Source organism: Leuresthes tenuis, unplaced genomic scaffold (assembly GCF_036924035.1).
Source record: "Leuresthes tenuis unplaced genomic scaffold, fLeuTen1.0.hap1 SCAF_8, whole genome shotgun sequence".
Lineage (NCBI taxonomy): Eukaryota > Metazoa > Chordata > Actinopteri > Atheriniformes > Atherinopsidae > Leuresthes > Leuresthes tenuis.
Window position 1 is genome coordinate 21,168,504 of NW_027325362.1, and position 14,037 is coordinate 21,182,540.

At 44.8% G+C, this 14,037-nt stretch overlaps 2 protein-coding genes across 4 annotated transcripts; one reads left to right on the forward strand and one right to left on the reverse strand.

The window, feature by feature from the left end:
* The first annotated feature begins 220 nt into the window (after positions 1-220).
* sec23ip (SEC23 interacting protein) lies at positions 221-8,138 on the forward strand. The gene is made up of 18 exons (XM_072391371.1): positions 221-488; positions 940-1,454; positions 1,561-1,768; positions 1,872-2,065; positions 2,212-2,301; positions 2,390-2,510; positions 2,769-2,858; positions 2,933-3,074; positions 3,928-4,136; positions 4,231-4,328; positions 4,529-4,702; positions 4,863-4,958; positions 5,044-5,220; positions 5,303-5,458; positions 5,985-6,087; positions 6,904-7,083; positions 7,166-7,328; positions 7,683-8,138. The coding sequence occupies exons 1-18, from the start codon at positions 356-358 to the stop codon at positions 7,762-7,764; spliced, it is 2,931 nt and encodes a 976-aa protein (XP_072247472.1). The 5' UTR covers positions 221-355; the 3' UTR covers positions 7,765-8,138.
* Positions 8,139-9,304: 1,166 nt separating this feature from the next.
* On the reverse strand, positions 9,305-13,766 carry csgalnact2 (chondroitin sulfate N-acetylgalactosaminyltransferase 2). Of its 3 annotated transcripts, none has more exons than XM_072391375.1 (8): positions 13,643-13,766; positions 11,155-11,997; positions 10,865-11,081; positions 10,607-10,708; positions 10,328-10,506; positions 10,146-10,240; positions 9,950-10,031; positions 9,305-9,841 (listed from the first exon to the last, which is right to left on the reverse strand). In XM_072391375.1, the coding sequence occupies exons 2-8, from the start codon at positions 11,804-11,806 to the stop codon at positions 9,549-9,551; spliced, it is 1,620 nt and encodes a 539-aa protein (XP_072247476.1). In that variant the 5' UTR covers positions 11,807-11,997; positions 13,643-13,766; the 3' UTR covers positions 9,305-9,548. The 3 variants fall into 3 exon arrangements, with proteins under 3 accessions (XP_072247476.1, XP_072247474.1, XP_072247475.1); XM_072391373.1 differs by having other exon boundaries at positions 13,639-13,766; XM_072391374.1 differs by lacking the exon at positions 13,643-13,766 and adding an exon at positions 12,149-12,334.
* Between the last annotated feature and the right edge of the window lie 271 nt (positions 13,767-14,037).

The following is a 14,037-nucleotide window of genomic DNA, read 5'->3' on the forward strand; positions in this document are numbered from 1 at the left end:
TGATTTTGAATAGAGGCGTCCTTTCAAATAAGTAGAAAAAATCATATAATCTTAAAATAAAACCCTTTATCAAGTAAGGTTTAAAATACATGAGTTTAGATAATCTTCCTGATATACAGGTGGCAGTAGCGAGAGAGAGACTTCGTTTTTTACACAACCAACGAGCTGCGGTCAAGTGGCCTGCGTTATTTTAGCAGATCTATATGTCATATGTTGGGTTGTTTGTCCGTGAGTAGATCTGTTGTTGCTTTACAGATCAGTAAAAATCCGTGAGCGCTGAGAAAGCGCCGCTTGAACGGCGGAGTGCGAGCTGCCAGCTTGCTCCGGTTGTGGCTACGTGTAATTCTAGGGGAAAATGGCAGATAAAAAAAATAATAATGCTCCCAACACCAGTTCAAATTTACTGTTCAGCGCCGCTCCGGAGTTTAACTTCAATTTGCCTTTCATGCCAGTGAGTCAGGCCACTGGTCCGGCGGTGTTGTCAGGAGGTGAGAAAAAGCACCAACTGAGGAAAATGTCTTAAAAAATACTGAGGTCGTTAGCAAGCTAAGCTAGCTAGCCGGGCTCATTTGCTGCTGTCAGCTGTTATGAAGTGCAAAAGAGATAGAAAGAGGAACAAACTGTATATGAGTAGCATGTCCTTTGTTTGGCAGGTTAGGAAAATTGATTTTTAATGCGTTTTGGTTGGACTGTCGATTGTTGTTGTTATACTTTACTTATGTTTTAGAGGACCATATTTCAAAACATGTACTGTTAAGTCTGGTGTTTGGCTGCTTCCTCTTGCCATCCACATTAGTTAACTGGCATGTCTTTTATAGACTGTTTAAGAAGCGACCTGCACGGGAAAAGTATTTTCTTTATATATTGTCATCCTTGCTTTTTGGATGGAAGTGTTACACTGTTCAAAAATAGTCTTCCTTTTTTTTTTATGTCCATCAGATGATTCCACAGATGTTGGAGAGGAAGACAGTTTTCTTGGTCAGAACTCTGGGAATGGACCGGCTGCCTCCTCTACATTTAGCTACTTTTCCAGTCCTGTAACCACCTCTGACCCATTTGCATCCATAGGCCAGTCACCATGCCCACCGCCAGCACCGTCTGCAGCCCCAACAACTGCAAGACCTGTTTCCCCTCCCAGCAGCGTTGGCATGGCTCCACTACCACCACCATCATCCGGCTCACACATGAACCCTTCTACTTCAGCGTTCGGTAGTGCAGTTTACCAGAGCCCTGTTGGGCATCACACTCCTCCCCCTACCACGATGACCCCTCCACCTCCCCAAATTCATCAGCAGAGTCATAACCCGTACCGACACACCCCCACGAGCAGCAGAGCCAGTCCTTACATTCCAGCTCCAGAGATCTTGCCGACAATGCACACACCTCAGCAGAATCCCTACCCCCTCAGCTCCCCGCCGCAGATGTTCCCGCCGCCGGGACCCACGTTTACAAAGGTAGATAAAACCAACTGTCTCTCTGCTCTTTGACTTTCAAAAATAGCAATGGGGTTTATGATTAGGTCATTTTAAAAAAACAACGCATTGCAATTCTTTTTTTCAGCCTCCTCCTACACATAGTCAGGGGCCTCCACTTCCACCCACCACTGCTGGAGCCATAGTTCCTGCAGGCCCCATGATGCAGTACAACTACAACGTCTATGAACCAGTTCAGCCTCATTGGTTTTACTACAAGCAAGTGGAGTCAAAGAGCGTCTGGCTTCCTTTCAGTATCATCGACTCCCTTCAGCTCGAGGAGACATATAACTCAGGTTTGTCAGCGTTTATCTTGAGCATAAGACTTAAGCATCTCAGACTAATAATGCTCTGACAGAGCCGTGAAATCGTCATCTACCACAAATCTGTTTCTTCCAGTTCAACCAGATCCAGAGAATGTGATTGTACGGACAGACGGGGGGCGTTACGACGTGCAGCTCTACGACCGCGTCAGGACTGCAGTGTTCTGGGAGGAGGAGCCGACAGAGGTCCGGCGCTGCTCCTGGTTCTACAAAGGGGACTCGGATAGTCGCTTTGTTCCGTACTCTGAGGAGTTTAGCGAGAAACTGGAGGTCTGTCCAGAAACACTGATGGGTTTTATGTTGCATCAGAATACTGTAATAATTTTGTTACACCGGTGTTTCCAGCACTGCGTCAGTTGTCATGTGAATGTTTGCTTTGGGTTGGAAATAACACACTCTAATTGTGGCAACTTCAGGCAGAATATAAGAAAGCTGTGTCTACAAACCAGTGGCATCGTAGACTGGAGTTCCCATCAGGAGAGACTATAGTCATGCACAATCCAAAGGTAAGTCCCCACGAGTGTTAAGTGATGCAGTTAGCCCCATTAGTTTGGTTTGAGAGGTGGTAAAGATTGATCTGTTTGCTTTTGTTAGGTCATAGTGCAGTTTCAGCCCTCCGCCATACCAGACGAGTGGGGCACAACTCAGGACGGGCAGACCAGACCCAGAGTGGTGAAGAGAGGGATCGATGATGACCACGATGAAGTGCCAGATGGTAACCTGCTTCCTCTGTACTCGCATTTATTTAATCTAATCACTAAATAGAAAAGTGATGTACATATTCTATATATGACGCGGAGTCAAAAGGCAATTTTGCATTTATTTTACAAGAATAAAAAAAGATTGAACTAATTAATGATCAAACTTGATCATCATAGGTTAGGTTTTAGGTGGTTCACAGGGCGATGAGTGACCCTGTGGATCGACCGAGGTACTAAAATCCCTCCATTCAGTTATGTGCATCTTCCTCCAGGTGAGCTTCCCAAGGTGGATCATCTGGTCTTTATGGTTCACGGGATCGGCCCCGTGTGTGACCTGAGGTTTAGAAGCATGATCGAGTGCGGTGAGTACCGCGCATTCTCCTTTAATGGCATTTATGAAAGCAACCGTATGATTCTCATATTCTTGGGCTTTCAGTGGATGACTTCCGCAGCGTGTCTCTGAAGCTGCTGCACAGTCACTTTAAGAAATCGCTGGACGAGCACGCCATCAGCCGAGTGGAGTTCCTGCCTGTCCGGTGGCACACGGCTCTACACGGAGACGCAACGGGGGTGGACAGGTGAGGGGAGGCAGGACGGTCAACTTGTCCGAACTGTCCCAAAAATCTGTGCGACTGTTCGATAGTTTGTATTAAGCTAACTTCAACTTTGCTGATACAAAGTGATGCTTCCACTCAATAACTGGCACGCTGTTTGGGTAAATGTCGGCCTAACTGTGGACCTAATCCTGCAACTTGAGTCGTTTGTCTATCAGTTGCACAGAAGGAGTCAATTTTCTGATGATATCACGCGAACTGTTTTCTGTTTTTTTTTTTTTTTTCCTTGGAAAACATCCTGAAAATCCTGATCTCTCTGTAATGTGTAAATCTCATTAGTGCGCTTGAGTAAACTGAGCACTTGTTGGGGTTATTTTAAGCTGCAGATTAATTCTCATGGTGCTCCAGGGGCTGTTCATAGCAGCAGGCTGTTGTCTGTTGTTTTGGCCTAATTAAAGTCTGGTTGGAGTTCATGGTTGTAAAGAAGAGTTTCATCGGTGTAACATTGTGCTTCGGGGATGTTTTCTTAACATAGACTGTAGAAAGTGGACTTGGATTAGGTAGATTTACTCCGTCTTAATAGGGCTGTATTTATTTGAATGATTCCATATTGAGTTATAAAATCTGTTGGGTAGTGTTTAAGTGGGCGTCTGTTCTTGGTCAAAAGAAATTGCCAAAATCTCTCGTGTTACTTTAAGACGGTAGTGTGGCCGTGTCATTTAGAAACACTGTAATTACCCCAATTACCAAGTAATCACTCTCCTGACCAATAACCATACCATCACACAGGCTGCACGTACAGTGGATGTCCCTGACGATCCATCTCTGACGATCCATCTCTGACGATCCATCTCTGAATTCTTGTGCTTCTTTGTAGGAGGATAAAGAAGATCACCTTGCCCAGCACTGGGCGTTTACGTCACTTTACAAACGAGACTTTGTTAGATGTGCTTTTCTACAACAGTCCCACCTATTGTCAGACCATCATGGACACAGTTGCTCTAGAGATGAACAGACTTTATGCCCTGTTTATGGAGAGGAACCCAGACTACAGAGGAGCCGTATCAGTGGCTGGACACAGCTTGGGTAAGAAACCAGTTCACTGTCTGCAAGACCACCAGTTCATGATTTCTTCACCCTTTTCAGCCGTATTGTTCTTTATTTGTCTCTGTACTTGCAGGCTCCCTGATTCTCTTTGACCTGCTTTCTAATCAGAAGACTGTCTCTCCTGGGATGGTCATGCCAACTGTACCCACTGCCAATGGAGATACCAAACAGGTCACTCACTAGCTAATGAGCACTCACTCAAATATGCTACCATAAGTCAAATGTGTTTACTTTTTTGGCATCCACAGGGTGCTGAAGTTTTTGTGACTGCTACCCGCGCGCCCAACCTTGGGCTGATGCTGAAGTGATATACTGTGTCAGTACTAGTTGCAATTCACACAGTAACTTGTAAATCGTGCCTCTCGTATCAGGTGACAGCTCCGGCTACACAGGGGAGTAATGCAGTCACTCCTCCTGCTGCGGAGGAGCAGCCCAAAGAAGAGGAGGAGGAGGAATTCCAGGATCTTGCTGCGGTGCTGCAACATTTGGGCCTGTCTGAGTACAAAAGCACCTTTGATGAGGAGAAGATTGACATCGAATCTTTTGTAAGAATCTTTTGCCTCTCGTATTTGCGTGATTTTCTTTTTCTAAAGATATTATTGCAAGGAGGGTTGTTTCAATTACATTTTTAAAACTAAGACAACACAGGAGTTTGTTTTTTTTTGCCCAATAAACCCTTTTTTGTCCCTTCACATGTTCTTCCAGGTCATGTGCACCATAGAAGACCTTAAAGAGATGGGACTCCCAATGGGTCCCAGGAAAAAGATTGCCAAGTTTGTTAAAGAAAGGATTAACCGACAAGTAAGTTTGTTACTTGAGCGTCAGCGTTACTTGAACCTAATGGCGTTGACAACGTTCTAAATTTGTGGCGGTTTCTTGTGCGCAGGCTGCCCGTCGGGCAGCTCAAGAGGCCAAAGCAGAAGTGAAAGGGGACAGCGAGGTCGCGGTGCCAACGCCAGCAGCTGAGGGGGTCGTTGACCCCACCGTAAAGAAGCTTCCAGTGGGCAACACCGTCTCCTCTGTCCACGTCAACTATGATTACTTTGAAGTCGGTACCGGACAGGTAAATAAATCTGCCTTCAAACACAGGGAAGAAAATCAGGATTGACATTTAATAATAACTTCACTTACGTTTGGTTCTGCAGGTGTCTGTGGTCTACCACTCTCTGGACTTTGAGCCCGTGAATTTCTTCGCTCTAGGTTCTCCGATCGGCATGTTTCTGACAGTCCGAGGACTCGAGAAGATTGAAGAGACATACCAGCTGCCCACATGCAAGGGATTCTTCAATATCTATCACCCGGTATGCAGCTCCTCCAGCGTTTATTTCCTCAACAAGTTGCTGATGAATAAGCTTCTGATGCTACAGAAGTCTCTGCTTTTGCTTTTGTTCAAAGGTATTTCAGTTGGTAATATTACGTCTCGGTTTAAGAAGTAGAAAAAAAAAAAAAAAAACACATGCATCCTAGTCAAATAAGGCAGCAGGTGCTGGGCAAAAACTGGGGGGGGGGGGGGACTAAGACGGCTCACACACTGCAGGGCTCTGTTCAGGGCAGTGACAGTCGGATCACAACAACTCCTCATCAGACAGAAGATCTTTAATCACACGATGCTGACCACCTAATCAGGTCACATGGGGGTAAATCTTCCAATTCGAAATTAGTTTATTACCATGATTTTTATTTATTTATTTTTTTTAAACGATCCAGTAAATATGGACAAGACGGGCAGAAAAAGCTCAGTCAAATCTTTTTGGGGGGCAGTTTCTATAACAAAGAAGTGTTGCTCACACTGATGTAAAATAACGCTAACAGTGAACTCTTTTCTAGTTGGACCCAGTTGCGTACAGGATCGAGCCCTTGATAATGCCAGACTTGGACCTGAAGCCTGTTCTGATCCCACATTACAAAGGAAGGAAGAGGCTTCATCTCGGTATGACGCAGATTCTTTTCTCTTTCTTTTAGCCCAAATAACCAGATCAGTGTAATTTTTTTTTCCCGGTGGCAAAACTTCCTGAAGCCAAGAGAAAGTTCTGAAAATAAATGAAGACTCTTGAATTAAGTCGTGTTACTGAATCTCAGTTAAGCCCCTCCAACCCTGCTAACGTGCATCCTGGGTGATCCGATCACAAGTGGCCAGCTCAGTATGCTGTGTTCACACCTGGCGTTACGATGGCCTTATAATATGTGACTACCTGTTATCACATCTTAATTAATGAGCTCTGAGTGCAAACAGACATGTGGCCTGTGTCACACTGTCAGCTGAGCAACTCAAATAGGACATCAGCACGTCTACTGATGCTTCTGTGAAATCACAAACTAATTTGGTGGCCTGAACTTTCCAAAAAAATGTTTCTTCTAGAACAAAGAGGGAGAAAGGTTCTAAAGCTGCTTGTCTGGCATCACATCAGGTCAGTAGATGGTCCCATATTCTGTTCAGATAAGCCAAATGAGTTTGGATAAAAGCACTCCTGGATCACCTGTGAGTTTGACCCGAGTGTTCGGAGCTGAATGTGATCAAATCACACAGGACGCACAGTGATACCAAATGTAAACCGGCCCTATTACTGGAACACACACACACACACACACACACACACACACACACACACACACACACACACACACACACACACACACACACACACACAGAAGTGCGGTGGCCATAAACAAATACTGGTCTTGTCAATTACATGAGATAAATTTCCATCATGTGCTGGATTTAACAGTGGCTCTCTGTGTGTTTCAGAGCTGAAGGAGAGTCTCTCCAGGATGGGCTCGGACCTGAAACACGGCTTCATCAGCTCCCTGAGGAGCGCCTGGCAGACTCTCAATGAGTTCGCTCGGGCTCACACGTCGTCGGCTCTACAGGCAGAGCTGGCCATTGTGGCCAATCAGATAGAAGAGGAGGAGAAGCACGTGCAGGAGGGTGAGTTCCCCCCGATGTGTGACCTTTCCGTCGACTTATATCTGTACTGCGAGGTTGATAACTTGGTTCTGGTCTGTCGCAGAGCATAAGATTCCCGAAAGCCTCGAGCTACAAAGAGAGGAGGAGCCTCAAGTGAAGATTGGGATGTTAAACGGAGGGAATCGGATCGACTACGTCCTGCAGGAGAAGCCCATCGAGAGTTTCAATGAGTATCTGTTTGCCCTCCAGAGTCATCTCTGCTACTGGTACCTAAGTTTCCTTTCAATTCATGACACATTGCAACTTTTCCATATGAAGCGTTCCTTTTCACGTCATCTGGACATGTCGTAGTAGGGAAAATGTAACCAATAAGAGCACTCAAAAAGGGAACGTTACGCTCTCGAGATTTTAATGAAAGTAATCCAGATAACCCAGAAAAAACCGAATGGACATCTATTGTTGCTTTATCTCTTCTTTACGTGACATGGAATCCAGTTTCTGCATAGTTTTGATGACACGAAAAACAGCAAAGACCAGCATTTGAGCTGCCATCGTTGCAGTTTGCACGTCGTCTCACTGTGACTCCGTCATGACTGAGTTGTTTTGTTGTTGTTTTGTAGGCAATCCGAAGACACGACTCTGCTTATTCTCAAAGAAATCTACAAGGCAATGGGGATCCATCCAGAACAGGTGGCTCATTAATACACTGAACACAGGCCTGTCTGAACCTTTTCCCCATTTGGTTTACTTCACGTCACTTCACCTAGATTTTGATTATTCTATTAGTTTCCTTTTATTTTATTGATGTAGCTTATTGTAATACAGACCAGTAATACATTTGTATTATGCCATTTGTCTTAAATTAAGAAACATGAAGGAGCTGGTAGATTCAATGACATTCGACATGTTTGATATGACATTTTTATAGCATATATTAAAGAACTGGTTGAGTTTACTAAAAGACAAATCACCAGATCAAATGTTAATGGAAGAAATTACATAGTAACAGTAAATGCAACCTTCTCCAAGTTTTATTTCATGGCCAAAATCTCAAAATAAATCATTACCTTGCTCAAGTTTTTCTCTTGTTTGAATTTTTCTGCATGGCTTAACCGGAAGACTCGTTTCTCCTGTAATGCGAGGAGACTTGTGGACTATCTACAAAAAGCTGTTATCGCGTTATCAAAAACACTGATTTTTAAAAAGAACTTCAGTACAGGATATGATGCAAGAACGACCTGCTTCTGTAGTGAGAACAAACAAAAAAAAAAAGAAGCACCTTTTGCCTGCCGTATGTAAGCTTTCCACAACTGCACTCGACATTTTACCTCCAACCTGCGCGCCAACCGTCTCCGCAGCAACAATCCTCCCTCGTTATGAGACGGATGGAGGTGAACAAACAGCCGCCGACACAACTTCAAACATGTGCAAAACAATCGAGTCAGCGTGTCGTATTACTTGGAACCTGTAGGCACATATGAACGAGAGATATTCAACTTTTATGAAACGGAGGAATATTCGCAAAGTATTTACACGAGTGGCTGTTTCTAACATTCAATCTCAGTATCAGGAGTCGTAGCGCTGAGAGCGATTCTCTCTGGGTACAGATGTTTCAACACTAGACCTGATGCCGAAGGTCTGCAAGCTATATGCTAAAGAACACTGCTTCTGGTTCTTAAACCATCACATCTGCACGTTTTCTGATAAACTCTCAAACACTGTCATCAACACAAAAAAAACAGCCTGTAAAATACAACATTAACAGAACATAATGGCTCCAAACACAACTGCCAATCTACTGTAGATGAGTTCCAAGATTGTGCATTGCTTTGATCTAAAGTCAAGGCTCTCGAGCGCATACTTCAGTGGTCAAATTATATTTCAACCTCCGTTGTGAGTAAGTGCAACTGCTCACTGTTCTTAAACCCAATAAATTAAAAACACGTTTCGTAACCGTCTTTTGTTCCATTTGACAGAAAAAACAACAAAAACCTGTAAAAGCGCCGCTGTCTTTTTGGAATGCAGAAATCCTCCGAAACGGCTAAAATCTTCCAAAAAGTTCACATTCAGAAATAAAGCTGCGAAGAAACCAGCTGCGAGTGGAAGCAGGAGGACGGCTCACAGAGAGATTTCTGTCGCTCGGGTCGATAACTGCATGCTTACTGAGTAGATTTCAAAATGTAAAATTAAAGTTCATCTCACTCCGACAGAGACGATGCTGCTTCATTTTTTTCTTTTTACATGTCAAAGTCCTTCGAGTTAAATATTGCTAATTTGATCATTTACGGCTGTAGCTCCTTGGTGAGACGTGTATCACGCTGTGAAGTTTTCACATTGCTCAATATTCATTTTTGTACATTCATTTGTCTGCAGCTGTGCAGTGAAATACAGAAGGATCCGCGTAAACATGTCTTTGGTGTGTCGAAACAGTATCGGCACCCCACAGTCTGAATAAAGGAATTATGTTGGGCGTTGTAGAGGCTTGCTCAGTCTTCGGTTTTGCTCTGAGTCTTGAAGGCCTGCTTGCGTAGGTGAGCTTCGATCTCCTCCCGGAAAACCAGCATGCCCATGTGAGAGTGGGAGGCCTCGTTCATGGCTTTCGACTGGATGCACATGCGGTACTGCTCCGGCGTCAGCTCGTCCGCACACTGCTTCTCATGCCACATGTGGAACAGGCTCGACACCGGGGTCCGGATCACTATCAGGTCGCTCCGGAGATACTTCCTGTACAAGTGGACGTCTTCCACTCCCCAGCCTTTGACCTCGAGATCGAAGCCGCCTGGATGGAAAAAAAAATAATAAAAATTTCCAAGTGCTTTGATACAGTATCGTAAGCCATTTCAAATCATGGTGTCATAAGTAGTTAAAACAAATGTTCGCCGCTTACCGATGTTTAGAAAATCGGAGCGATACTGACAAGTCATTCCAAATCCAAAATCTCTCCAGAATCCAGCGTCTTTTTTGTGGATCTGTGTCAAAACCCAAACAGCCCAAAAACTGAAATATTTACCCACAAAACTGACAGAATTAAATCATCTTTCCAACCTATTCATGAGAGGAGAGGACACTAGCAGGCGTCTTACCAGTTGGAGTTCGATAGGTGGAGCCAGCTCCAAATTTCCATAAACTATGGCAGGATTGTACAAACTGAACACCACCGGGTAGAAGACTTTCTTGTCTACAAAACAGAGTTAAAGCTTAATCGTAAGCAAACGGCACATTTCACCTTCGGCCGAAAACCAGAGCACCACCAGATCAAACCTACTGGGAGCAGTGTGGAGACGACAGGTGTTGAGGAACTCCAGCGTGAAATGAATGTCCACGTCACAGAAAAACATCAACACGTCCCCTTTCTTCCACGCGTGGGCTCCGATGTCCAAACCTCGACCCCGGGAAAACTCCTCGTCCACCGGGATCAGAGTGTAATTGGAGAAGCTCTCCTCCCTGGAGAACAAAAATAGTTTTTTTTTTTTTTTGTGTCGACAAATGCTCCAGTGTTAAAAGCGAGTTACAATGTGCACATACGGAGGCACAGGGGACAAACCTGGACATTTTTTCCAATGACGACTTCACCTCCTGCAGGCCTTCCTGTCCAAAATAAACCACTGTGAGATGAACTCGTCTGTCCTGCTGTATGCACACATCCCTGAGGAAAACAAAAGGATTTGTCAAGATCGTATCTGCTTACCCTGTAGGGATTTATCAAAACAAGAACCAGGCTAACGTGTCTTCTGAAAGCAAATAAACGCAGCGTGCTGGGTCATGTCTCCCAGACGGGGACGGTGTTTTGTTTCCTTCCTACCTGAAGTTTTGTAAGAACTGCGAGAAAGTGTCGACTCGGCCCGCCAACGGCACAATGATGTTTATAATCATTCCTGATGTTTCTACAGATGTGCTCCTGACTTTCATGATTGGACCGAATGGTCTGAAGAGTGTGACGTGGCGGAAGCTGCTCGAGTCCTCTTTGGCAAAGAAGAGCTCATAGAGTGTCCCTTTGTCTCGCTCTGTCCTGTACAGTCCTGCCAAAACATAAAAGACGGCGCTGAGAAAACATCGGTGTCAGTAATTACCAGTCTGCGGTGTGGCTCTTACCTTCAGTGAAGTGACCCTCCGTGTAGGTTTGCCTCTGCATGGGCATGTCGTCCTCTACGCCATCCTCCTCGTCGGGGTTGTTGATGATATCCAGTGCGGCCTCAATGACCTCCACCAGCTCGTCCCTGCGGTCTTTACGGACTGGCTTCTCCTCTGGGTGCCGCGTCAGCCCCATCTCTAGCTGGTACACCTTGGATGAGGTGAAACTCTCAAAGGGCACCAGGGCGTACTCGCTGGGCAGACGCGCTCCTGTACTAACCTCGGCCTTGTCGATCTGAGAGTGCAGGAACTCCAGCAAGTCTCCGGGCTCTTGGTCTTTGTTCTCTCCCAGACCCTGCACCCCCGGCGGCTCCTTCTTGTCTTGCAGCAGCTTCAGCTTTTCACTCATTTCCTGAAGCTCCTGCTTAAGCTGGGCAATCTGCCGCTTGAGACTGGAAGCACGGTTGAGGTGGCGCTCCTCCTGTTCCTGCAGCAGTGCCTGGTAGTATTCCTTCCCGTAGGTCTCTCCCACGAGGCCGGGCAGGACCAGGCTGGCATCCGCTGGTGGAGTGCACTCCAGCAGGTATGCAAACAGCAGAAACACCAGCAGCAGGAAGAGGCCCAGGAAGAGCCAGCGGACCCGACCCTGGAATGGCAACCCACGCCTGGGCATCACGTCTTCCTAAGACCTATCGCTGGCGAGTCTGCATCTCCTTTTCCCTTTGCTTACATTACACACAATATGATGAGAAACATCGTCTCAGTGGCATCAAAATGCAATTAGGTCATTTTAATGTGAGGATCTTGGTTCTTGGCTCCAGCTTGCTCACAAAACGCCTCTGTGTGAATCCATGCAACAATCACCTGTGAGACAGAACAGAGTAATAATGGTAAATTAGAAAAAAAAAGCAGCAGGTGTATAGGACGTCACTGACGGATAAATGATTCAGATAAAAACACAGCAGATAATCCGCCGATACCACTTCAGATGCTGTAGCCTCAGTAGTTAACCAACCTGCCAGTTCCAGTTTCATTCTCTAAAAAAATAAAACAAAATGTGTCCAGTGTATATCCAGCTTCAGCGAAGATTCTACAGTTTCATGGTTCTGTTGGAACCAGAAGAACACCGGGACAGCTGGAGTTCGCTATACCTGGGCAGCTAGCACACGGCGACTCGCTCTCAACCAAACAACAGCACAGTGAAACTGGTGGACGAACGTCACCGCCGACTAATGACGACTGATTTCCGGTTTATCAGTTTGCTTTTCAAAATAAAGCCACTGCACTCTTGAACAGCAATATAACACACCGAACGTGGCAAAGGGTACAAACATGCGAACCAGAGTTGTTTTTGTTGATGATCTTGTGAGATATACGCTAAAGAAATTTCACACACGCGGTTTACAACATCATGGAAGCTAAGTCTTCAGTATCCAGCCCCTCCACTGCTTTTACACCTTTTACTGGAGCAGTCGATTGTTGAAGGTCACACAGCTTAGTCCCAGGCTCACGAATTAATGCTGTTTTTCTCTACTCTGACACCAAATGTTTTCACCTGGCGCTCACTAGTGTAAATCCTTCCCAAGACTCCTGTAATGAAACTCAGCGGCGCCACGAGTTTCAGGAGGTAGAGTTGGAAACCACGATTCTTTTCACAAAAAATAATAAAATAAAATAAGCACTTAACTCTTTTTGGCTTGGCTGGGCTGACTGTTTCCTTTCTGTGCCTTCTGAAGGGGGGTTAATGTAAATATCTAACATAACTTTTTGAACTTATGAATACAAATATGAAAAATATTGAACATGGGGCCTTTTTGCTGATGGAGTGTTGAGTACTTTCACACATCAACAAAAATCACTTATGACAGCAACTGCTTACAGGACTTTTTTTTTCCATTAGGGCTTCACCACAACTCCAAAGAGGAAGTCACATTTGGCAAAGCGCTGATTGTTGTCTCAGCACGCAGTCATGCACACAGAAACACAAAATATACACCAGAAAGTTCAGTTTCATCCGTTTTTTTTTTCAACTTTGAGCTATATGGCGTGTCACTTTCACAGCCTGACAGATTGCTTGTAATATCTGATCATTCACATATTAATATATTTGTAAGCGAAAACCACAAAAAAACACATACTATCACTGACACACATGCCATCACTTCAGTCTTTTCTTTGCCAATTTCAACTATAACCGGCCCGAACTGACAGGTCTGAAGACTGCATTAAAAATGACAACACATTTATAGGTAGGTGGCACACAAATTGCAGTTAATTTGCTTACTTGCTGCTAGAAAGCCAGGCTGAAGATAACTCTCAGTTGTGTTAACAGCAAGGCTTTGGAGAATGTATTTTTCATATTTTGAAAAATCCCAACCGGATATACACAGGGCTCTACGACTACCTTGCCCATACTCGGAGCCTCGCTATGGTTCAGGTTATTTGTACCCAACAAGAGAGTCCGTTTATCACTAATGGCGGTAACAAAGAAAAAATGTTCCTCACCTACTAATGTTTAAGTCCATTCCTGCGTCCTCTCACAGCTGTAGGTTTGGCCTGAAAGCAGCAGCACCAGGCAGCTTCTGCTACAAAATGCCACGGCGCAAAGAGAGGAGAGTAGGTGGTCGCAGTCTACTTCCGGTGGACAGCTAACCAATAGAAGCTTCGTTATCGAGTGTCGTCATCAAACATGCCGAGGCTCCCAGTTCATAACAATGCCATTTATTGCTATTAAAACAATGACCAGAGCAAGGTCAAATATCACGAGCATCGTTGTCAAAACAAACGTCGTAAAAATATTTCTTCGTAACGCTTGTTTTTACGTACACACGTGAAGATAATGCCTCGCATTTGTACACAATACAACACAATTACAACCAAAATTTGTTTAAAGATGTATTTGGG

What these genes read in the sequence shown, in the direction of transcription:
- csgalnact2 (XM_072391375.1), bottom strand. Translation starts at nt 11,806, where the DNA reads ATGCCCAGGCGTGGGTTGCCATTCCAGGGTCGGGTCCGCTGGCTCTTC. An exon ending in CAGTTCTTACAAAACTTCAG is followed by an intron (nt 10,709 to 10,864) that starts GTAGGAAGGAAA and finishes TGTTTTCCTCAG; the next exon opens with GGATGTGTGCATACAGCAGG. An exon ending in CACCTATCGAACTCCAACTG is followed by an intron (nt 10,032 to 10,145) that starts GTAAGACGCCTG and finishes GTTTTGACACAG; the next exon opens with ATCCACAAAAAAGACGCTGG.
- sec23ip (XM_072391371.1), top strand. Translation starts at nt 356, where the DNA reads ATGGCAGATAAAAAAAATAATAATGCTCCCAACACCAGTTCAAATTTA. An exon ending in GACGCAACGGGGGTGGACAG is followed by an intron (nt 3,075 to 3,927) that starts GTGAGGGGAGGC and finishes GCTTCTTTGTAG; the next exon opens with GAGGATAAAGAAGATCACCT. An exon ending in TCTTCAATATCTATCACCCG is followed by an intron (nt 5,459 to 5,984) that starts GTATGCAGCTCC and finishes ACTCTTTTCTAG; the next exon opens with TTGGACCCAGTTGCGTACAG.